Here is a 25,859-nt window from a genome sequence, read left to right as displayed (position 1 = left end):
AAAAAAAAAAAATCTCCCCTATCTGTCATATTTGCTACATTCACAGGAATACTGTGATAACACGCAGACTGTGACCTTTGCACTCCTGACTTCTGCTTAATTGAAATGCTGCTGATGTCCAGAACTGTGTGGGAAAAAGATGTTCTGCTGTTACTCTCTGTCACTCTCATATTAGTCTCTTCAGGTAGGCGTCACAGAAATACAGAGACATGGATGAGTGGACAGAGTAAGACAAAGAGGAGACATACTTTCTCTCACTACGAAACACACTTAGAAATAGACAAGGTCATTCCAGTGGGGAAGCCTGTCATGCAGTCTCCAGTCTTAATCCAAATCAGTCATGTACATTTAATCCCGCCAGCCCCCTTTTAGTTAAAAGTGTCTTCATAAGTACACGCTGGTATATAGGAGAGTGCTATAGTGCTAATGAAGACTTTTGCAGAGCCACAACATGGCGATGGCAAAAGCAGCACATCATTAAAAGTAGTATGCCACCACTATAATAATGGCTGTGACTCTCTCGGGTTCATTAAAAACCAAAAGGTGAGTGGTGGAGTCACGTAAACAAAACAAGTAAATTGGCAGCATTCCCCGGGGCACAAGAAATGCCTTCAACAGTTCTGCCTTGAGTCATACTGTATAGTGTTTGAAAATAATGCTTATTTTTCTATTTCTTAACACTGCTTGAAAGAGCACCAGATGGATGGAGTTCACAGACAGCATCAGTATTCCGATGGATGATGGATAATTGTAATTGGACGGACCATAATGCATGTAAACCATCTGTGAATACAGCCAGAGCAGCTATGGAGGAGTTCAGTGGGCCACATTATGTTTCTAATTGACATATGAGAAGGACATAGAGTAAATGCTCTGATGAAAGCTTTATTTGTTAAATTGCCTATAAAATGGCCACGAATTCACAAGACGTAACTCTTTTTTATTATTACTGCAGTGATACATTTCAGTCTTTGGGGGAAATGTACAGAAATGGCTGAATAGTTTCAATGAAGGAATGCATGCAAATCAGTTAGGGGAGTAACTTACTAAGAATGGCAGGCAGATGGGTACAATTGATCTTTGCTGTTGATTCTAAACTGGAAGTTAAACTACAGGAAGTGACTTGATTATTGACAGGGGGATGAGAAATTTTCATTCCATTTACATTCTGGAGATGCATCTTAATGTCAGGCCTCAATATAATTAGGCCCAGACACAAGATGCATGCCAATGCAGGGTATAAATGTCAAAAAGTACACTTAATTGACTCTCAAATCCTCTTTCCGCTGCTTTCTGCTGTTATTTCTGTTGTGGTGCACCACTGCGAAAATCTACTACTCCACATAGGTTACACTGAAAACAAACACTCTATTGCAAACACAATTTGACCCATGTCTAGTTCAGTTGATTTAAACCACGCAAGTGTCCCCATCCTAAGCCAGAGGGAGAACGTGGTAGAGGCTTGCATTCCCTTTCTCTCCACAGCTCTCCCGACAGACTTGGAGGCGAGCAGAGCCAAACCAGAGTGCACTGCCAGGCTGCAAAGGCCGTTCACCCTCCGGTCACCCCTTCAGACTGACAGGAGACTGACAGGATCCAGGAGTCAAAGCTTCATTTACTCCTCTCGTACCCGGTTGGCCCCTGCCGCAGATTGGCATCTCTATGGGCAGCCCCAGGGCACCACACATTAGCATACCCACACAGTGGTTTGGCCATAGTTTGTTGGATGTTGACAAAGAGAGGCAGAAGGTGGCAACTGGCCCATCTCTTGGACAGCTACCCATCAGCTTCGGCCACAAAGATGTCCTGGTGTGATGGGGGTGGTTTCAGAGACAGGAAAGGGAGTTGGTGAAAGAGACAGAGAGGACAGAGACGGAGAGATATCGCTGAGGGCACAAGGCAAACGTGGAGCACAGACCCCTCCCTCCCTTCCTCTGTACATCTGTGCCATTTCACACCATGGGTCCTGCTCCAGCACCACCAAAAGTCTGATGTGTCAAAGCTCGTTTCCTACCATTTAGCACAATAGGACCCCTTTCAGCAAGCTGCATCTGCAGTGACAGGGGAGTACTTCCTCTTTCCTGTGCTGATAGGCCAGCAAAGTCCTGCTGTGGGCTTTTAGTCCAGAGAGGACACATCAACACCGGTAGCAAAAACAGGCTGTTGTCAGAAACGTCTGAGCACTGCGTAACAGAGTCCATTGGAACCGCTCCCTCTCTTCCGCCACAGCGCCTGAACTTTGGACAGAAACACAGCGCCAGTGGGTCTCATACTTTGGGGCCATACTTGTATTAGGTTTTCTGTGGTTTGCTCAAGAATGTGCCTCGCAGCCATCCGGCCTCTCAATGGATCAACAGTGGTAATGCTCTTGTTGTTTATTTCCAGTGTTCTGCTAATATAATAGTGTTTCAGGGCCTGAGGTGATGGTGTTGGTTTATATTAGAATCTCTGTCAGGTGGAGACGTTATTTCCCTTCGGATGAAAAACATATTGACAAGATGTGTCACTTTTCGAGTTGGGCAGAGGACAAAAAAGCCTTTCATAACAATTTGCCACTATTCAACAAAATGGCTTTCAAAGTTAATATTGTGTATTGTTTAAAAATAGTCGTCATGTAGTACAGATGGCTTGTCTGCACATAAAGCCACACAGGGCAGAACAGGTACAAGCTCTCTCTCTCTGCTTTGCACTGTCCGAGTCCTGCTGGTATTGCTTCACAATTAGTGCCACCTGTCATCATCGCTCTCATAATTAGCCTGTTCACATTATGTGGGAGTTTGTGTCAATATACAATTGGTACTGGGAAACTGTGCATGGCTGATTTCAGTCTGAAAACTTGCTAAAGCATTTCGCATGTTCAGTATAGAAATAAGCACAATAATACTCCATTCAGACACAGCGACCTGGGTCAAAGTAATATCAGCCATTTATCTGAATGAACACGTGTCAGCCAACCCACAGTTGGCCAGGGGTCAGACGTTGCTCAGCCTTGGCGAACTGGCATTGTTATCAAGTATGAAAGTAATTTAATAGCACCCGCATTTAAACGTAAGAGCTTTTAATTGTAATTCTGTATAACTCTCTGGTTGATCAGTAAAGTGTGTGGAACTACACTGCTGCCGTCTTGATTTGTATGATGATGTGAACTCTTGCAAGTCATAAACATGGCACATCTTTCCTATTTCAACCTGATGTGAATGCAGCTTCAGAGCCTGTCTTACACCGGTGTACACTACAGCCATGAGGCTGAAGCTGCCAGACTACCCCGGTTCCTACAAGCTGTATTTCCCACACACACAAACACACACATTGCAGATATATGTCTGGAGTATTCTATTATGTTGGCTGCAGATTGAGAACAGATACAGAGGAGCCTGCTGCGGCTGTGCTGAGAACATTTATTTTCTCTCCCCGCTTTTCTTTTCGCTCTTTCTTCCTCCCTTTCTCACCTTCTCCCACCGTCTCTCTCTTCTTTTCTCTCCCACAACCTCCTGCATCTCCACCACAAACACAAAATGCAGCAGATATGCCAAAACTGCTGTATCTATTGATGTAGACAATACGTGGAGATGAAAGGGTACACGATGGTAGTACTAGGGTTGCTATGGAAACCCCTCTCCATTGCCACTAACAAATCTGTTTATTCGATGTTCATGTGAGAGAGACAGGAAAACAACAGCTAAAAACACTGAAAAGGAACAAACTGCTTTTTATTCTGCATATTACATAACACAGCAACTTGGCCATTTAGGTGTGTTGAAAACAATGACTGGGAAGTCAAATTGGCCACCAAAGTAGCTTTAAATTGAGACTTTTCTCAACCTTACCTACAATTCCCATAATTCCACAGCAACTGACCGAAATGCTAGCCTGAGGGCTGCAATTAGTGGCCAAGCCCTGCTTATGCTCCATGTAAGTTTGTGTTAAGCAGCAACAGCTTCCTCAAACGCTCAAGTGCTTCACAGTGGAGATGCGTGTGTATCAGCTTTTAAGCATACTAGTGTGCATGACTGTGTGTGTGTGTGTGTGTGTGTGTGTGTGTGTGTGTGTGTGTGTGTGTGTGTGTGTGTGTGTGTGTGTGTGTGTGTGTGAGTTGAGTATGTTTCAGCATCACCTTGAGTGCCTGCTGTCTTTACCCAGGCAAGTCACGTCCTCAGCCAGACACGAATGAAACTAGAAACTCAGGCAAAAGCAAGAGCCAGCCAGAGAGAAAGAGACAGAGGGAAAGTAAAGATAGAGTAAGAAAGAGATAAAGATAAAGAAGTGTGTGTGTGTGGGGGGGGGGGGGGTGGGGGCAGAGAAAAGCTATGGAAGGCGATGGACAAGGTTTCCTATTTCCTGTTTGCCAGCTTTAGTCGCTCACCTGAGCCTGAAAGGCTGAAAAACAAGCTTAAGTTGTCAGAGCGGTCTTGTGCTTTCATCACAAATTCCAACGTACAGTCGAGTCTCAACATGCTACATTTCACAGGGAAACAATGCAGCAACAGAGGATGAGGAGGAGGAGGAAGGGAAGAACAGGGGGATGAGAAATAGAGATGATGGAGAGAAAGATCGGGTAGGGTGGCAGGTAGAGAGTAGAGGCGAAATGAAAAAGAGAGGATGAAGTCAGGCTGTGAGAGGAGGAGAATGAAGAGGAAGAGGAGGAGAAAACAAGAGTGACAGAGGAGGAAAGGAAAGCAGGTGAGCAGGGAGCGGGGGTGGAAAGGAATAATATAGTGGGTAAGAGTCAGGAACAGAAAAAGTTGAAAGAGTAAAGTGGGATGGATGGATAGAGACAGAGGAAACAGTGACTGTGTGGCTGAGCTATGAATGCTGTACGGTGGATGGGACAGCTGTCTGGTAAATAGTCCGCAGAGATGCATGGATCATGTCAGGGCAATGAGAGAGTAATAAGAACAGGGAAAAGAATAAAAACCATCTACAATCTACCACTGCAGCAAAAACTAAACGATGTACTCTGCAGTTTGGGATGGGGGTTTGGAGGTTGGGTGTCTAGCCTTCGGGAATAAGCCTAGATAATCCTGTGGACTGCTGGTGTGTGTCTGTATGTGTGATATGGCAGTGACTGGAACGAGGACTGAAGATAGGGGCCTTAGACTGAAGCAGATGAAGGGGGTAGGGGGGGCTGGGCCTGCAGTCCTCATGATGGAAAGGAATAAGGCTTAAACACACATACACAGGCACTAATGTCTGTGGTTGAATTTTTGGTTTAAAGCTGCTGATACCAGTAGTCAGTAGTTGGTGCCAGATGCCCCAGTGACAGTTATCATTTCAGGGAGAAGCTTGCTATTGTTGACCCCTATCTTTGTGTACAGTATAAGAATGGAAAGCATAGCAACAGTAACTAAAAGGCAGGTTTCCATTATATGTGAGATCCAGCGCTCACCTATATTTTATATTTGGAAGTGATTAACCTGTGATGGGATGGGATGTGATGACAGTCTGTGTTTTCTCCCTGTGGGGCTTCGTTGTGTTTCTGTGTATCTCTTTGTTCTGTCTCTGGAGGTCCTCTTGGCTTATTCTACTTTTGTCTCCCTGAGTTGCAATTAGCCTAAAAGATGTCACCTGTGTTCATTTCTTAGTTTTCCCACCTGTGATCTGTCTACAGAATCTAAAGCATCTGCACAGCCACAGTACTGCACATACACCCACACAGGTGTCGCTCGTTGTGCCTCAGTACACCTCAGCGGGTAAGTACAGACTGACTGGCATTTCTCTAACTTTACTGTTAGTTCTGTTGCAAATGTTGGGGTAGTAAATGGAGTTTGGTGAGTACTGATGTTCAACCTACGCACCACAATAAAGCAAAATAGGAGAAAAAATACATGGTTTCTAGTTTTACTGTTGGCTGTATTTCACCTTGAATTCAGACCAATTAAAACATCCTAAACTCCATCTAGCTGGCGCCGCAGACAACCAGTGGCCATCCTCTGTCTCCGGCTAGAGCCTGCATCTGGGAATGTGTGATGACCGCTGTGATGGTGTTTGACGGTGGAGGGATTTCCTGTGTCTGGGTCGGTGTCAACACCCATCTCTCATTTAACGCTCCCTCCAGCCTCGCCAGCCCCTTCTTTGTGAAATGGCACACTGTGATGGATACTCTGGATTAACTCTTGCCATGGAGGATGACAGTCCTATACTGTTCTCCCACCCCACACACACACAGACACACACACACAGCTGATGCTGCGGTCCATTTTCCCAGGTAATATCCTCCCTCTCTCTCTCTCTGCAACACCCTGACAAACAACACCACCTCTAATCGCCATATAATACCACCCTCACGCTTAGAGTTTGACAGAGCATTTATGTGCATAGATGAGTTTGTGTGTGTGTGTGCGTGTGTGAGACTGTGTTTGTGGACAGCTGTATGAATTAGGATTTGTGTGTGTGTGTGTGTGTGTGTGTGTGTGTGTGTGTGTGTGTGTGTGTTTGTGTGCTTATAAGAGTCAAATGAAAGGCAGTGAGGATGAGATGAGTTGCCCCCGCCGGCTTAAATGAACCCATCGTCAAATCAAACGGACATTAAAATCCAAAATACTTGTGATTATAGACCAGTCAAGCAGATTGGCTGTGGATGCTAAAAAACATTGCCCTCTTCCCATTCGCTCCTCTTGCATAAAAAGAGACCGTGGCCTTTCCCGTCTCCTGCTTACTTGCTTGCAAAGGAGTGCACAAATTTTATCACGTCAACTTTTAACTGTATAAGCATCAGTTAAATCGCTAAAATATAATCTAAAGCATCATTCTTGTCTGATATATAGTGTCACTGACTGATCTTATGCTCAGAGTAAAACCTCAGTCGGGGGACAGTTTGATTGTACACCTGCCAGTGCTGAACTCCTCTCTGCTTCATCTGACCCTCTCCTTTGATTGTGTTCAAGGACAGCAGTCTTTAGGGTGCATTTAGGTGCTCCTGGTTGCAACAGTCTAGACTGTTTATGACCAATATTTCGTTTACCAGTAACAGGACAGTGGCAAATTCTGAAGGGGGGTGTTTTTCCCTCTTGCTAAGCCTCTGTTGTAGCTCCGGCGATGCCAGTCAGTGCACCATTAATCTGTTTTTAATTAGATTAAAGCATCTCTCGCAGAAACAGGAAGCAGCGCTCTTGTGCCTCGAACAGGGCCAAACAAAGGCTGCGTTTGGCAAATGAATGTCACTGCGCTGCCTCCTACTTCCCTGGAATCGTTCTTGTCTCATAATTATCATTTTGCTCCAACTGCTCAGGTTTGGGGAGTCGGGGGAGGCGAATGACATGGCTGATCATCTGAAGAGGCTGATGTTGCTGGCTACTGTGGACTCCCAGCACTTTTTAGAATCCCACAGAGCGTCGTGGGAGGAGGAACACTGATCAGGGGTACTGAGTTCTGTGGGGGTAAGGAAAGTTTAAAGACTTTGAGAAACGGTTGATCACTGCTGTCATAGTGGGTGGAAGCGCTGTTAAGTTTATGCACTGCCACAGGGGAAGTGCAGGGAATTAGAGGTGCCCCACTATCTTTTGCCAAACACAGGTGGATAAATGCTGCCATGCATCACCGCACACACAAACACACACACACTAATCTGCAAGGACTTCCATTCCACTAATGATGCATAGGTCAGCCACTCTCCACGAGACCTCCTAGGAATAGCATTATTATGCAAACCTCTTTGTGTAGCCAACAGACCACAAGGTGGTCTCACTTAAATAAACCCTCATTTGTTCTTTACTCCTCCTCGCCTTATTATCACTCCTTTTCATCAGTGCCTGTGTGAAACAGCTCATGAGAGGACAGCGGGGAGCTGGAGAGGGGTTTGCAGTAGCTAAAATGTCAGCTGCAAGCCGCTGGCTATTCACATAATTAGCCCCTTTTCTGTGTTGTGCTTAGTTTTATTATCAACAACAAAGGAGGGAAAGTGACTGGCATGTGCGGAGCGTCACGCCAGCAGTGGCCAGCTGAGCAGTCTCAGTGGCACTCCCAACAGCTGGTGTGGCAGAGCGGGGTTCAGTTCTAATCTCAGGTGAGATGGCGAGGGAGGGGTGAGTGGAACATTTAGCATCTGGAGCCAGCCTTTAGCACGCTGGCATACAGTATAAAAACAAGATGGATACAGTACTTCACAGACAAATAAGTGCACATGTCTGCACTGTTGCCATGCCATGTTCCCAAACCCACAATCAGGACAATTAGGTCTGTTTACTCCAAATGACACTTTTAGCATCTTGTGTCCAGATGATATGCAGATACGTTTCCACATAGGTATATGCATCTCTGCTGTCACTCAGATTTGATTAACTTCAACTTGCTTTCCCAACCATTTTGATGCAAGTCTGAATCAGTACTACTCCAGTTCAGAGGGCGGCGGCACATAGAGCTGTTTTGGGAGTATAAAAATACAATTCAGCTCGCTAGCGAACAACTAACCATCAAATAACACAAACAAGTGGATGAGCGATAACAAGGACACGTGTTCTGCCCATGGGCACTCACTCAATGCTGCTCTGTTACCTCTAAAAATCATTGTGCTGCCTCATTCAATGGTTGCACTGACCTGGGATCAGTTTAACCTTAAATGCCTTATTTATAACCACAACCTTCAAAATCACTTCGCATTGCTGTGATGTGAGAGGGAGAAATATTTCTCATTTTAGCTGCAGGAAAGTACTTTCAGTGGCTGCTTACTGACAGCTCACAGCTGGACAGAGTTAACTTTAATTACGCAACTGGAAGCAATTGATGAATTCACATCTATCTGACTAGTGAATCTCAATAAGTTCATTTAAAGTTGTCTTGAATCTTTCTTGGCAGCATTTCCACTTGACTTTTGTGATATCAGGTCTACTATCGTATCTGTCCCAGATGCACGATGTAAGTGTTAAATATAACATCTCTGTCTTGACCCAGAGCCATCAATAATCTATCGGTGCTGCTTGTGCAAAGCTGTTCAGTGCAGGGAACAGTAATTACATATAAACAGTCTGGGTTTCAGAGGAGCATGATTATGTCTAATGTTTTGGAACTAGGTTTTTGTTTGTATTTATTTATCCTTTATTTAACTAGGAAGTCTCCTGAGATACAATCTCTCTGTTTGGTTTTTGTTTATATCTCATTTAGCTTTGCCTCTGCATTTGAAGGTTACGCCAGAAATGGAACAGAAATATAACCAATTAGTCACTCCTCACACCTCGTGATACACTGGCCTCCTTTTCTTAGAGGAGGACACACTTCCCTCTGGACGTGATGGCATCCAGTCTAAGGAAACGCAGAGGCGATGCAACATCCTGTGTACTTGGCATAAGGGAGGTGCAATGCCAAAGGAAATGTAATGACTGAGACCACAAAGAGACGGCGAGTGACATAAGGCACCAGACAGTCTGGTGGACAGTCTGGAGGCCGCTACGTGTCAAGATCATGGAGAGGCTGAGAGTGACAAAGTATGTGTGAATGTCCATGAGCATGTGTCTGTATATAGTGCGTATACAGTATGTTTACATGCATCCTTTGTGTATGTGTCCGGCGTGTGTGTGTATTGGTCGCTCATGAAGTAGCCATCTTTATTTGGAGCCTCACTTGGCTGTGAAATGTGACGGCAGGAAGTGAGAAAGAGGAGGGGAAGGAGGGATGCAACCTGAGCAACTGAGTTTACACTGAACAAAGGAGTACGTGATTCACAAAGCAGTCCATCAGCTACAAGCTAGCAAGAACTCAGCAAGGCCAGGAGTCAGCATTCACGGGCTGGTGTTAAATTCCACAGCCATGAAAACAGAGAGCGCCTCCGTAAGACCGCTGCTTGGAATTTGGGATGGTGGGTAAATTATTCATGATACTATGCTTTAACGTGTGGTGTAAAGTAGCCACAGAGCGCACCAAAACTCCCCCTCCCCCTGGAATTGTGCTACTCTGAAGCAGACTTGGCAGCAGTTAATGATGCAAAGATGCTCCATCTTGAAAAATGGATCTTCTTGAACATACTTGTTCACTGCAGCAGGATGTTCATCGTGCCTTTAGGCAAGACTATTGTTTTCCTTGCCGCAGCTTATAAACCATCGAGATATTATGGAGAGGATTAGAAGAATCAGATTCATGCCACAGAGCCATCCAGTGAAATATTTCTCCTCTGTGAGCGGCGACAACAGCAGACACAAACAACGAAAGTGTAGCTCCAGTTTCCTTAATTCAATTGAGCCTCTGACTTTTCACACTTCAAGAGCTGAGATGCGTCAGAGACGGCGATGACTCCGATAGCAAAACAGTCAGTGTTCATTATACTACAAAAAGCGATCTCCAGTGGGATGATATCAAAGAGGGTTATACAATGCAATACATAACAGCTCGAACTAGCATTGTTTGTCAACGCTAAGACCTCTCCGCAAATTAAATGCTCAGCTTGCAAGACAAAGCGGTGAGACGGGTTACACAGTTGTCGTCTCGGTAAACGCTGACTGTTTTCTCAATTGCTGTGTGCGTTTGTGAGGCGAGGGGAGCACAATAAATCTCCCTGGGATGGAGCGAGCACTGAAGTGGCAGAGAGCAAGAGAAATGAGAATTAGTCAGCGAGGTAGAAAGAGCGAGAGCATCAGGGCAGCTCATGGAAAGCACTAAGGCCTTTCAAACACAAGGCCTTTATTGCTTAGTCAGATTGCCCTTATTGTCAGATATAACTAATTAACACTACATAATGCAGTTGTGATCAATCAGCCTCACGGGAAACTACAAGCAGTTTGACAAAAAGATTCATCACGCTGGGAATAAGCTCTGCCAGAGGAGAGAGCATTCACCCACATAGTTTCCAATTATTCCCCCATATAAAAGATATACTAGTTGGGAGTGTGCTGGCAAAGAAGTAAAGGTAAAAGAGAGTTCACTGACAAGGATTTTTTTCAAGATGGTTAATTTCATACTTTTGACTGACGTGACTATAATGCAGCATCAAGAGTACGTTTATATACATCAGGCGGTCAGAGAGAAGTTTTATTTCAGCCACGTTAGCAGCAAAGCTCCAGAGATGGCAAAGCTGGGCGGTCGGCTGGTTTGTCAGCCTGTCCACCACTTTGATCCAGACTCAACTATTTATAACCGTAGGAAGGACTGATCCAAACTTTCATGGTTCCCAATTAATGAATCCTGGTAAGTGGTCATCCCCCTGACTTTTCCTCTAGTACTGTCATGAGGCTGACATTTGTGGTTTTGAGTGAAGTGTCTCAACAACTACTGGATGGCTTTTCATTTGGTACAAACATGTTGCCTACAGGATAAACTGCAATAGCTTGTGCGATCCCCTGGCTTTCATCGAGAGCCATCAATCAGGTCAAAATTTCGATGGCTTAATATGCAAATGCAATGATATTTCCATCAGCTTCAGCGGCAGTTTGAGTTTTGAGCCAATTAGCAAATACAAGCACGCTAACTCGCTACACTGGTGCACAGAATGGTAAACATTATTCCTAATCAGAACGTTATTATTATCATTGTGCATATGTTAGTCTACTGATGGTTGCATTTAGCTGAAAGTACTACTGTGGTTAAGTATAGCTTCATACAAGCCTTATGAAGGCAAGTTCTTGGTTGCTATATCTGCGTGGCCGGACGGGTCCATGTGACGAGATGGTAGTCATCTGCCCAAAATTTGTCACTGCACAGACCTCACTACAAGACTGTGCATGTGCTAGAAAAGTAAACTGGGACATTTTTTCTTTACTATTTTTCTTCTTGTTCAGCCAAACGCAAAAAATGAAAAAACTCTTCTTGTAAGAAGGTCACCATCATGTTTGTGTCTGGAGTCCAATTGCAAATCTGCAGCTGTCAATGTTGTTACTGAAGTACAATCAAAGCTTTGGCCTTGTTGATAAAAATGTGCACGTGCAGTTAGAGATGTATGTAACGGAGTCCTGTTCACAGTAAGTTCTCTTGTCTCTTAACGTGTCTGCTTCGCTGTACGTACATCACGAAAACGTGCCAAAGCCCACTCTCCTCATCTGTCAAGGTCGAATGATTCCTGGCTTGGTTTTGCTGGGATCCGACCACTTGCAGTCATTTACTCCAGCTGCTGGAATGAAAATACCCGCGCAGGCTCAGACACGATGAGAGGCTCTTTCATTCTCCTGCATCGAGACGTCGCTCTGACAATACAGCGAAGAGAGACGAGCACAAGAGAGAGCAGATGAAGAGGAAAGGGGAGAAAGAGATGAAGGTTGCATAAAAAAACTAATTAATTGTGGAACTGTGTTTTCTCAGGACAGCCAACAACTGTTTCTGTATTCTCTGAACCTCCTCCTCCTCAGGTTGGAAGAAACCTCAGCAAAAGGAAAATTTCATTTTTAGTTTTTACTGTAGCTTTTTTTAACCTCCACTCTCAGAAAAGGAGGTAAAAGTGCACACACGCAGTCATCACATCTTCTCTCTCCCCCTCCTTCCTCCCCTCATATGACCTTTCCCCAATCTAAAGGTTTACGCTGTGGTTTCAATTAACTGCTGAGAAAATGTTTCATCATCTCAGGGGCTGCCGCACTCACCAGCTTTTTAATGAAATGCGTCTTTTCACACTTCTTAATTACTTTTGTTACGGCCACACCGCTGTCTTTGTCTGCCTCTGTTCTGGGTGGCATGAATAATGCACTGCCAGTAACTTCTTTGCTGATGTATGTGCCTGCAACAGGTCCCCTTTTTGGTGCAACTACACACACCAAATAACTCACTTAATCACTCCTGGGGGACAAAGTGGCCACATAATCAACTAGAAGGACAAATCACAACAACTTAACAACTTTATTTTGTAGCTTCTGGGGGGTCAGACTGTCAAACCTACTGTGTAAAGCAGCAATTCCTTTTCAAACCAAAATGACTTGGCTAAGTTTATAGAGAGATGGTAAATGGACTGCATTTATATAGGACTTTTATATCTATGTTGACCACTCAAAGCACTTTACAACACATGCCACACTCACACACCGATGACACAGCTTCAGGAGCAATTTGGGGTTCAGTATCTTGCCACTCCACTATGACATGCGCACTGGAGGAGGCAGGGATCGAACTGCCATCCTACTCATTGGTGGATGACCCGCTCTAACTCCTGAGCCACAGCCGGAAAGATAACACATGGCCATGGTTAAGAGAAACCAACACTGGCTGTTGGTAGCAGGCATTAGATGAACCACAGTCCATGGAGCTAAAGTCAGTTGTCATTGTGGTTAAGAAACAAGAAACCAACGTTGCATTCGGTTGCCGACGGGACGCAGCACACAGTCGAGAGGTTCTGCAGTGGTATTAATTCAATCTTCTTTCTAACTCTTGGCGAGAAAGTGAAGAGTATCAAAGTGTATTTCCACAAATGTAATGCTAGCTCTGCAAGGAGCTGCAGGAGCCATGTGCTACCTGCTCACACATCAGACAGACAATGATAAGCTGGTGAACATAGAAAAGCACTTAGCAGCACTTAGCTTTTCTCAGGAGATCCTGGAGACCAAAAACGAGTTAAAAAAGAGAGAATACCAGGCTTACATTCATCATGGGTCCAGAAACATGACTCCAAACGAATGCTAACATTACTCTGTGTCTGCTGGATGTGTAAATAAGAAAGTGTTGCCTCTTTGTTCTCCATTACACCTTTATACAGTGATACTATGTCAAAGTTGTGTTACAGCTTGTTCTTCTGGCATGTGGCCAAAGAAATTAATATAAAAAAGCATTAAAACAAATTAATAAAACTACTGGTTTCAACCTTCAAAAGATGTATCGAACTATACTGTATACCAAATGTTTGTGAAGCTAAAAATACCCACGAGGCTATCCTGTCTTGCTCTCTCTCTCTCTTTCTTACTTTCCCTTTCACACACACACATCCACACAGAAACAAAAAGATTAATCATTGCCCGCTGCCAGGTCCGGTCTGGTCCCAGCGCTGACCTCTCTCTCTGTCTGACATCAGATCAGGACCAGGATACACATGTAATCTCCCATATCTCCTTCAGCCATCGCCACAGAATAGTTGCTCTCTCTATCTCTCCACAAAAACTGATGACCAGGGGATGTGGCAGTGGCGGAGGGTGGAGCGCGTGCCTGAGCCCACACAAACGTACTGTACGTTTCCACAGACAAACAAACAAGGCACCCAGATAACTTTTATGGCGTCGCGGTCGCCAGCACTTTCACCTGTGACGTTTCCCGAAGATGAAAAGGTGATAAATGCGCTTTAACAGTCAATGTGGGTTTTCCTCTGGTGATTAAGCTTATTATCCATGCACCTCACTGTTGTTATTCGCCTGTGTGTTTAGCTAATAAACGTCAACCATGATTTGTCTGTCTGCGAGCGAGAAAATGCCGAGCGCTCTCTCCAAACGTGAACGCACACACACATTTCAGCTGTGCATGACATTTAGGCCGATAACGATAATTGCTTTCACTGGATTCAAAACTCCGAAGGGTGTTGTTAGCACATTGTGTAACGTAATCGCACCACAATTGTAACCACTATAGATCCACAGTTGCAGCATGCCAGCTTGGCTTTTACCCATGAAAACCCAGTGAGTGGAAAATATTAATTATGATCCTTGGAGCTCATCTGCCTCCCTTTACTTTAGGAGTGTTAAAAAAAAGGCGAAATCGGCTTAACTTGGAAAAGCATGGCAATTAATTGTGATCTACTTTAATGAGAGCCCACTTTGCTGTGTTAATGTGGCTAATTAACAGTCAAACAGGAAGTGGTATTGACTTTGAGTGCCACTAGACACTGATGAAGGTGCTGATGTGTAAATACCACATAAGGGCATGTAACAAGTGCAGGCAAATTCCACAGACACCACTAAACAGATGGACAGCCGCACACACACACCTCTCCACAGAGGGAGGTATTACACAGACTCACACACAAACACACATTATATTACCGTACGGATGCGCTGATGTGTGTGCCGCATACTAATTTGGTTTCACGACTGCTACAAATGCCTGTCAGCGCCAAAATGCAAAAAGCAAAGAGAGAACGAAAGCACACATGCACAGTTAGTCACACATGATTGCTAGAAGCAGTTGCAGAGTCTGGGGACAAAGCTGCACTCTTCAACCATCCGTGTGGTGAGTTTGCCAAGCTACACGTACCAGAGGGCCACACAAAGCAGGAGAGGAGAGGAGAGTTACTATTCTCTGAATATGGTCAATAAAAGCACACTCCCTTGAACTTCATGACCCAGCAGCAGTGCATTCAACTGTTCAAATAACAGCAAAACATCTCTCTCTGGCCAGCTTTGTGTATTGCTAACATAACACATCTGCAACATTGCAACGTTAGAACGTTATGGTGATATACTGTATGCTGTGAGATGATAGAAATCTGTCGACCATCAGTGGGATTCTGTGCCATTTATACCACGGTAGCTATGCTTTCAAGGTGACTCGTCCAAATCAATATGCAGGCCTTTTTTATGGCAGTACTGGATTTGCAGCAGTTCGAATAAATGTGATTAAGTTCCTTGATTTGTCAGAGATGAGATTAAATCACTAGATTAGCCAAACACAGACTAGTTTCTAGTTAGTTTATCTGCTGCATAAACATTTTGCCCATTTCCATTTCCATATCCCATGATATTTACCAATATGCCAGTTGAGGTTGCAGGTAAGAACTCTATACCTAGACATCTGGGTAAACACTTTTTTCGATGAGAAGATTGAAATTGCTCCCATGTTTGTTTGGTAGAAAGGAATCTAATGCAGCAGCTGGTTAGCTTAGCTTAGTACAAAGACTGGAAACAGAGGAAAACAGCTTGTCTGGCTCTGTCCAAAAGAGACAAAATCTGCCAACCAACAAATCTAAAATTCACTAATATTATATCTTGTTTGTTAAATCTGTACAAAATGCTAAGTGTAAAAGTGACAATTCACTGTTTTATGAGAGGTTGCGTTCCGAACTGCCTCTGTTGCGTCTGACTCCTTCTTTGACTAATCAACTAATTTATTAATCATCAGGTTTACAAAATGTCAGACAATTGTGAATCTGACATCTTCAAATGTCTTGTTATCCATTACGTACAACAGAGAAAATCAGCAAATTCTTACAAATGAAAAGCTCAATCCAGAAAATGATTTCTGCTTGAAAAATAACTCAAATGATTAACTGATTATTAAAATTGTAGCAGATTCTCTGTTCACTGAATACTCAATGAATCTACTGCTTGTTTCAGCTCCAGTCTTGAAATTAAATGAGATACTGCACACTATGGTGCAAGATTCCACTCCTAGGCTGAGTAGTCACCAATGAATTATTGCACAATACAATGCAACAGACAAAACAATGCATCCCCATTAGCTAAAAACTTGATAGAGCTCAGTAAACAACAACAGCCTGCTTTTTTATTGCCTTTTGTGTCCCAGCACATTGTAGCCGTATTTAGCAAAAACACGGCTTAGGGAGTTGATGCTCTCATAAGCTGCCAACAATCGACTGTGACAGTGAAGGACAACAAAGCTAAAATTACCAGACTGCCTATTTCTCTGTCAAGTGCCTCCACACGCCTTTGTTGACCAACACACCTGACCTGCTTCCAACCAAACAAATCACACTCATGTCTTCACCAGCACTGCTGCCCTGGATCTGACTAATTTCCTCTCTGTCTTCTCTTGCAGGACGACAGCAAAGTGAGGGAAGCTTTCCTCTCACTCGGGAGTGAAAGTGTTAACAGAGCGACGGACGAGGCCTACCTTTTGACGGCTCTGCACGCTTGGGCAGATCCAATGTGTCGTAGTTTTTGTCATTCTCACCGTTTTTTCTGCCTGGGTAGAGAAGAGAGGAGGGAAGACGATGTAAGTGCCATATCCTAAAACAAGTGGATTATAGAAGACAATGTCGTTGACACCAGGGTTAGACCAATATGGGTTTGGAAGGCTGCAAACAGCTCAAATTCAGTGTCTTTAAATTGAACCATTTTCATATTTTCATCATAACTGCATTCTTTTCATGATAAAAGAGCCTCTCCATCTGAACTGACATGTCGGTCTAATCCGGGTCTACAGACCCCCTCACAAAAAAGCATGAACGTTTGCATGTATACGCAGCACAGAGAGCTACAAGCGTGAAATGTGCACACACGTAAATCATACACTGTCTGCTGATGGCTATAGAACACCAGTGTGTTCACAAAGATATGGCATATACGTATACCAAGACCACACACAGACACACACACATAGACACAGATATAACTACATACACCTTCTTTCCTCAATGACATGCGCACACTTTCCCACTGTAACTGCGGTACTTCTTAAGTGGGCAAACTCCTTGAATAATGCAGAGGAGGAGGGGGAAATGGAGCAGGAGGGGTGTGGATGATTGCATTCAACCGGCTAACGGTTATCTCACATGCACATGGACATGCCCATGGGACAGTACAGAGACACAAACAGAAAAAAGCCTGATTGCTAAACTAGATGTAAGTGAAATTTCCGGTCAATGCAGTGCCTTCAGGAAACAAGCTCATACATTCAAGTTGCCAAAATCAAGGTTAAAGATGTGGGTTTCAGAGTGAAATAAGATGTCAGCAAGTCAGTGCTGTCTTCCTCCAATATATAAAGTCATATAGAAATGATCTGCATTATGCTCATTATGGGAAGCTCAATCTGAATTATTAGTTATTATTATGAGCTATTGAATTAATATGAAGTATTCTAAATGCACCAGCAGAACATTTACTTAATGTTACATATTGCATATTGTGAGCTGGACCATAGCTTCATTTTTCCGTTTATTGTCAAAAGGTGCTTCCAGACAGCAAGCAATTACCAACACCTGATTTTTACGAATGTGAGCTCCATAGTTACTGCACAGCCATGACGGTGGTATCAATCTTCTCATCTCACTCTTGGCAAGAAAGCTGAGAGCAGTAAACTGTTCCTTTAGGAACTTTCCAGCTCATGAAGAACTATTTTTTAGGTATAACAATGACAACCTCTGTATTTTTGCATTGAACCCCCGGATTGCAGCACAAAATCTTGGATACTGGCAGCTTCAATACAAATCTGTTTCACTATCAATAATCCATTTACGCAAACAAACGAATACACACACTTACAGGGTCTTCAGCAGAGCTTGACATTTTCCATAAAAGGATCAGAGGTGAGGGGCTCAAGGTGGATACAGCGGTTTTTCATAGCTCTGGGGATTCGTTTTATCTGCAGGCTAAAAGGCTGTACACCTCATCACAGCTTCAGACATAAAACATTTTGGGGATAGATTTCAGGATTTGATTTTCCTCACTAGATCTCTGACTCACTTGATTAGTCAAGCTCTACTTTACATCCTGACAGACACCAATGGACTTACCTCTTTCACCAAGAGCTGCCTTTACCTTTGGCCTCTTACAGAGCCAAGGAACAACTAATTCTAACAAAATGTTAAGACCGGGAGAGGCGGAGTCTACAATACTCAGGGCAACAGTAGGTAGGGATGGTGAACGCATGAGGAATGAGTGAAACACCCCAATTTTCCGAAGACCTTGGAACTTTCTCAGGTTTTTGGAGGACATCCAAAACTACTTCTAACTATATTCTACAGCCAGGGGGAAGGAGGATGAGGAGGAGGAGAAGGGGGAGAATGGAGGGGGGGGGGGGGGCTGAAGTGAGAAGGGTTGAAGGGGGGGCACTCACCTTGATTAAACCATTCCTCTATAGTTAGCCAAGGAAGCAGCAGCAATGCCAAAAAACACAAAGCAGGGAGAAGAGAGAAGAGGCATGGTGAAAAAGACGCATGTGTGTGTCAAGACGCTGTGCAATAGACGTGAACATTTTCTTGCAAAAAGAAGGCAACTGTTTTTTTTTTTTTTACTGGACAGGGAAGGTGAAAGAGTGAAGGGGAAATAGAGAAAGAAGGGGAGAGCAAAGAGAGAAAGGGGAAAGAGTACTATTGAAAATAGGCTAGAGGGGAAGCCATTAGCAGTCCATAGGTGTTCTCTGCAAAGCATGTTCAAAGAGTTGGCATCAGTGGGATGGCTTTTTAGAGAGAAAAGGGAGAGGCAGTCAAATGCCAAGAAAAGTGTGAAACTTAAAGGAAAATAGAAAACGATACAACCATAAGCAAGCAAGCGAAATAGAAAGAATGAAAAAGAAGAATGGAAAAGACAAAGGAAGAAAGGCATCAGCTTCCACTGTCAGACAGGAGGGCAGGATAGAAAGTCACAGTGAAACATTTAAAAACAGCACAAACTGCCAGCGTCTGTGTAAGTGCTTCATTAAAATCGCTGCGTGGGAAGAACAGAAACGCGCTCAAAGAGATGGAAGTAACAGCCAAGAATCAGGCTGATTATTAGCTAAAACAAAGCTTGAGCTGCTATACGCACATTGATCAAAATGGTATATTTCATGCTGAATGTGACATTAAACTGAAGAGCAGGCCAAACTTAGCCTACTTAAGGTAACAAATTACAGAGCATATTGACGACAGTGTTGACAACTACCTGCCTCCACGCTCCTTTATAGCTGCATTTAATGTTTCAGTACCTGAACCTCGTTTTGTCAAGAACACCTCCAGGGTCTGCAGCAGCTAAACACATCTCATTATTCAATATGTGTGTGTGTGTGTGTGTGTGTGTGTGTGTGTGTGTGTGTGTGTGTGTGTGTGTGTGTGTGTGTGTGTGTGTGTGTGTGTGTGTGTGTGTGTGTGTGTGCGTGAGAGAGAGAGAGAGAGAGAGAGAGAGAGAGAGAGAGAGGGAGAGAGAGAGATAGAAAGAAAGTATTCATGTGGTTAATTGGCGTCTTTATAAGTCTGTATACATGTGTTGTCCTGACCCCTGAACCAAAGGGGATTCTCCGATGAGTCGTTAGAAGTCGGGGGTCACTGGCTGGTGGTCACACCTCATTGGCCAACTGATTAATGGCAGCCATTATTGTTGTCCAGCACAGAGATTACAGTGTCTTTAAGCTAATAGCCTGGGAGAATGCTGATTAAGGTGTCGCTAACATCACGTGGGTACACTGCACATCTGTTGAGTCAGAAAGCTGCTGACGTGGCAGACGGTCATGATAGATGTCCATTGCAGAAGCATAAACATAAATGTGCCATCATAGTCTTGAACTGAAGGTAAGAGGTTAGGCTGACATTAAATATTTTCGAGTTGACCTGACGGCACTGGTTTGTTCTTCCTTTATGTGGTGTCTTTACTAATGGTTTATGTATGTTGCTGCCATATTAAATCTTGTATACAAACCACATGCCACAAAGCGCCATAGGGTTAAGGTTGAATTGTTAAATTGAGAAACTGAAGAGATTTTACCACACAAGATACAAATATGTTTTGTGGCTCAAACACCAAATGAGAAAATGGTTCAACTCATTTATGTCAAATTTAAACCTTATTTTCATGATAAAGTGGGGAGAATATTCAATCTATATGCTCATTAGATGTGATTAATTCACATTTTCTAACATGTTGTCATTGCCTAATAAGATTTGTATGAGCCCAGCGCTCATACAAACGCAACAATGGACTGAAGCACAACAAAGAGCAGGAGGAAAACAAAGACAAGAATGGTATCTCTGTAATCCAGCTGTTTGAATAACTGCGATGGTTTCTGTCAATTGTTTTTACATCCCGCAGATTTCATGAAAAAAAAAATAAAAGAAGGCAAAAGGTGAAAACTATGAAAATGCTGCATGCAGCTCCTATCAATCATTTCAGCCAAATGCTCCAAACTTACATTATGAAGAAGTTTTCTAATTATTCCTAAGTTGGCTGATCAAAAATATTAATTCAAAATGTATTTATTTTAATTTTCTAGCATTATTACTCTTGCAATAGTGCTATTGTTTTATTGTGGAGGGAAAAATCTCATTTTGGATTTCCTCAAATGTACTTTTTCCGATTAGTGGTGCTCATGTTTCCATCCGTCTCCTCTTTCCTCCTTCTCACCTTTGGCCTTCTTGCCTCCAAAGCAGCCAGCGTCATCCTTTTTCTTCCTCTGTGGTCCTGCTGAGCCAGGGGCCTGTAGCGCTGAGGGGTCCTGGAACTTTTCGGCCCCTGGCACCTCTTTGTGAACGTGATATGACAGGTTCCTCATAATACAAACACAGTTCTCCACAGACTAGAAGAGAAGAGAGACAGAGAGGTTATCATCTACAAGTATATCTGTGTGGTACTGGAACTACTAAACAAAAAGCTGATCGAAGAGGCCATATACCGCACAGCTGTATGTACCATTTGCATAAAGTATGTGAGTCAAGTAAAGTGAGTCAAATGTAGTCCTACCTTGTTATCCATGTCTTTCTTCCCTACAGCTGATTGGAGAGCGTGCAGCAGGGCGTCCACCAATCCCTCGCATTCCCTCAGCCTGCGCCGAGCCTCTGCCCCGTCTGAGCTCACATTTCTTTAGGAAAAAAGTCAGACACGCACAGCGTCAGTTAGCATGAGAGAGAGCTGTGCAAGAGAGCATCAACCAGATATAACTCCACTGTTGACAGGTCATACAGCTGCTCTGAACTTGCTGTGCAACCTGCAGAAATCAGATTCACAACACAGCTCCTCTGCAGCAGCTGCTGCAATTCCTGCAACCGTTGTGCAGCCACCGATTCAAATGTGAGGAATGTTGTGAGGAGAGATTTGTATTATTCAAAATTAGGACTTCTTTGATAGATTGTTAATTGTACACTTTAATCACATAAAACCCCCAAAATCCAACAAACCACTGAGGCAAGAGGTACCATGCTACACTTGTCCATTTGTTACATTTACTATTAGAATTACCGTAACTGCTATGACAAATACTAGTGCTACTACTTTAAAAACAGTTGCAAGGAATCTTAAATTCAAATTAAACTTTACTTTCTAACTAAAACATGAAAACATCCAGACAAAAAAAAAAAACATTCATAGTGTATGGGTGCATCAAAAGCCTGAGGGCCATAGAGTTGTTTGTTTTTGTTGTTTTCTCATTAGTATGCAACATTACTATCATCTCAGGTTCAATGATTCCAGTCAGAAGAAGTGTACAGACAGGATGACAATGACTAACAGATGTTTGACAGTTAAAAAAGCCCAATATCAGTAAACCAACATCAGTCTTAACCAGACATGTGATCTTCTGGATTCGCATGTGACCCATGGCCTTCATCCTCCCTGCATGCCTCAAAAGTACAATGCAATAAAGCCTGACTGCTTTAGGAATAATCTTCAGAAAAAGATGAATATAAATTTCATTTTCGCTACAAAGGGAAATGCCATCCATGTTACGTCAGCCAGCGCCCTGAGCACAGCTCCTTTAAGCACAGCAGCAGAGCTGGTGCAGTCTTAGTGCAGCTGTCTGACTGACTGTGAAAGGCGAGGCTTTAAAGAGGGTTAAGGGATAGCTGGGGCTCCCCGCTCCTCACCAGGGACTTCATTTATGAGGGCTTCCAACCCACATAATCCCATTAGCCGACCCCCAGTTAGTCCTTTGGAAGAGTGGCAGCCATGCGGAGGTAAGCATTGCTGGAGCGCTTTATTGTGCTGTGTGGACTGAAACACGTACCACAGCCCACACGTGGATGTTTTGCTTTAACAACAAAGAGCACAACTGCATCATCATATTGAGACATATTTGAATTCTATTAGAATAATCCGTCTGTGCTCATTTATTAATTTAAAATCCCGAATAGATGTACTCTCCAACCTACTGACCTCCACAATGAGCAGAACTCCATGCACACACAACCACATCACCTGCATTACACCTCGCCATCTTCTTGGCCAGGGTATGAGTTTCTCTGCCAGTTGTCCATGGCCTGGAGACCCAAAGAACCATCTCGCACATCGTGCTAATCAAAACTAATCCTTGGTAGAGACCAGGCCGACAGCACCAGCCATCTGGACCCGGTCATAAACCAAACCCATCCGTCTTCAGCTGTCAGAAAACGGTCACCACCTCCCCTGTAAACGGATCCAGTGGAGCGCCCACCTTGGATTTATTTGACAGGAGTGTGTCTCAGGGCAGACAGACAGAAGAGTTTTATTGTCAGCTGTTTAATTTCCAGGAGTCTTTCAGAGAGCAGTTGTCTTGGTGGAAGGTTTATGGATGGTGCATCTGTCAGTGGAGACAGTGTGGGAAGATGCTGCTGTCACTGGACAGGTTTTCTGTAATGTTCAGTTCTATAAAGGTCTATGGGGAGTGGATCTGGGCGTTAACCATGTGTTGTTGTATTACAGCACTTCCTTCATTTCCATGTGAGTAACCTTCTAAAGCAACCCTACATCAAGAAACCAGTTAATTAATGCTAAGATGTGGGAATCAGAATGCTTCTTGAAAGAAGCAGTGCACTTTGGATTAGTAAAACCTTATTGCATAACACTAAACACAAAATGTATTGTGTTCCTATGACAACCAGCTACCATGAAGGGTAATGTTACCACTCCCAGCTGCAGTACAGTATGATGCCGTATTTAACTGGGTTTTCAGCCACATTAAGGCAATGTTGGTCTATTGGATGGTCAGTCTGTTGGGCTACCACTTTGGTCTAGACTGAAATATCTCATTTGATGAAATATCATGAAATCTGGAGGACGAACCCTACTGACTGTCATGATCCCACCTTGTGTCATCATGAGGTCCAAATGTGTGGTTTTATGTGAAATGTCTCCACAAATTGATGTAGCCCTCAGAAAGAGTTGTAATCACTTTCTGTCTCTAGTCATCATCCTGTCAAAAATGTCATTTGTCAAAATACCCATGAAGCTTTCATTCCCATCAGATTCAGCTGCACTTTGTGTAATATAGCATGCTAACATGCTATATTCCATGCTAGCAAAGAAGGCCTACTTTTCTGAACTGATAGCTAAACAGAGTCACAATCCCAGAATCCATTTTGAAGCCATTCATTCTGAGATAGGTCTTTTTTAATTACTTTTATAATACAATAGAAGAGATTTGGCAGCAGTGACTCCTGCCCATCTTCAGCATTAAGCCACTTCAGTGAAATTTCAGTGCCACACTTCATTCCCACTTGGTGTTTAAAAGCTTTATTTCAAGCAATTGGTCGAGATATTTTAGCTATTATTAACTGCTCTCTGTCAACTGGTATTTACCCCGCCAACTTTAGACATGCCACTGTTGACTGCCTTCTAAAGAAGCCCTCTCTACATCCCTTTGTTTGAACTCATTTCAGACCCATCTCGAAGCTGCCATTTTTAGCAAAGATTTGAGAAACATTGTCTCTACTCAAATCATTTATTTTATGGTTAAAAATCCAATCTTTGAAGAACTTCAATCTGGGTTCTGCTCCCTGCACAACACTGGGAGTGCTCTGGTCTATTGTTTGCAGCTGACACTGGCCTGTCCTCCATTTTAAATCTCCTTCACCTCAGTTCAGCCTTGGACATAATGGACCATGGCGTCTTAATCAGCTGTCTGAAGAACTATGTTGGCATCAGTGATGAGGCTCTGAATTGGTCAATCTCCTATCTGTTGAACAGGCCCTTCTCTGCTATGCTGGGAGATGTCTCTTCCTCTTGTCCTATATTTTGTGGGGTCCCCAAAGGATCTATTTTGTATACAATATACATGGCACACCTGGTACAACATTGATTTCCAACAGAACTTGGACGAAACACAAGTGGGTGTCCTGATAAAGCCTGGCACCACAGATGCATCCTGTGTTATGTTCTGCCTCTCTGAAATTAAAAATTGGACTTCCAAAAATTTCCTGGTATCTAGTGACACAAAGTTAGATGTAATCATGAGCCCAGTCCCAGCAGCATTAATAACCTTTATACTAGTCTGGGTGCCTTATGTTATTTTTGATTGAGAAGTATACTTTGATGCTCTGGTGACTTCAGTCTTTTCTTAATTGAGACCGTGAACCAAGATCAGGTCAGTTTAGTTAGGTCAGGTTAGTTTCCTCTGCAAACTTAGAAAAGGTCATCCATGCTTTTATCTTCTCCAGTCTTGACCAATGCAGTGCACTAATTTTTGGTATCAGCATAACATCCAAAGACTGGAGTTGGTACAAAATGCAACCATATTACACCAATCCTTGGTGCCCTTCAGTGTTTACCTGTGAGTTTTAGAATTGATTTTAAAGTTTTGCTGCTTGTTTTTAAAGCCTTGAACAGTCTGGCTCCTGCCTATATCTGTGATTTGCTAACTGTTAAGAGACTGATTGTCGCTTGAGGTCCTCTGGCAGGGTCATACTAATGGTTTACCAAAGGCGACCAGGCTTTTGCTGTCCCAACCCCTCAGCTGTGGAACTTCCTGCCTGGAGATCTCAGGCAGGCAAACTCAGAATCCTCCTTTAGGCTATTCTTAAGACTCATTTTTCACACATGGCTTTCTCTTAATTGATGGTATTTGCTTAGATTACTGAAATTATTTTATCTTGTCTGTATCATAAATGCTGGATTTTATTTGCTTTTATTATATGTTTTTATTGTAATGCACTTTGTACCATTTTTTAAAAGGTGCTATATGAATAAAGTTGTTATTACTATTATTATTAAGACTATTAAATTATACCTAGCAAGCGTCAGCATGTCAGCATTGTCACTGTGAGTATGTTATGATTTAGCTCAAAGAACCACTGTGTCTTACATACATGCACAGTGTTTACTGCGTGTTTCTGCTGTTTCGAAATTATAGGAAATGTTACACTATTGTTGTTTATTACCGCGATCAGCGATTAAATGTCATAAACCACAAATTAAAGGTAGTTTAGATCAGATTGTATGTAGGTTATCTGTTTATTGGAAACATCTAGGAAGAGGTATGTCACTTATCTGGTTTCAGGTTAATTAGCGATATATGTCCACAACATCTTTAGATCTCGAGCCATTTTAGAAAGGCTTAGCTGAGGCAAATTCCATGACATCACTGACAAAACCATATTTCCTCTCATATTTTGATGGTCAAAGAATACAATGATAAAATAC

At 43.2% G+C, this 25,859-nt stretch overlaps 1 protein-coding gene across 16 annotated transcripts in view; it reads right to left on the bottom strand.

Annotated features, from left to right (window-relative positions):
- Positions 1 to 25,859, bottom strand: part of arvcfb (ARVCF delta catenin family member b) — a 209,428-nt gene that overhangs the window by 22,118 nt on the left and 161,451 nt on the right. For 13 of the 16 annotated variants that reach the window (XM_070965209.1, XM_070965207.1, XM_070965211.1 and 10 more), the window contains 4 exons: positions 21,213 to 21,330; positions 20,877 to 21,048; positions 18,619 to 18,636; positions 16,675 to 16,746 (listed from right to left, as the gene is read on the bottom strand). In XM_070965209.1, coding sequence (XP_070821310.1) covers positions 16,675 to 16,746; positions 18,619 to 18,636; positions 20,877 to 21,048; positions 21,213 to 21,330 — 380 coding nt within the window. The remainder of the gene's footprint in view (positions 1 to 16,674; positions 16,747 to 18,618; positions 18,637 to 20,876; positions 21,049 to 21,212; positions 21,331 to 25,859) is intronic. The other 3 variants (XM_070965206.1, XM_070965210.1, XM_070965208.1) reach the window with 1 other exon arrangement.

This window comes from Chaetodon trifascialis, chromosome 6 (genome assembly GCF_039877785.1).
Source record: "Chaetodon trifascialis isolate fChaTrf1 chromosome 6, fChaTrf1.hap1, whole genome shotgun sequence".
Taxonomy (NCBI): Eukaryota; Metazoa; Chordata; class Actinopteri; order Chaetodontiformes; family Chaetodontidae; genus Chaetodon; species Chaetodon trifascialis.
The sequence above is the reverse complement of the archived record's forward strand: the minus strand, read 5'-3'. Positions and strand labels throughout refer to the sequence as shown.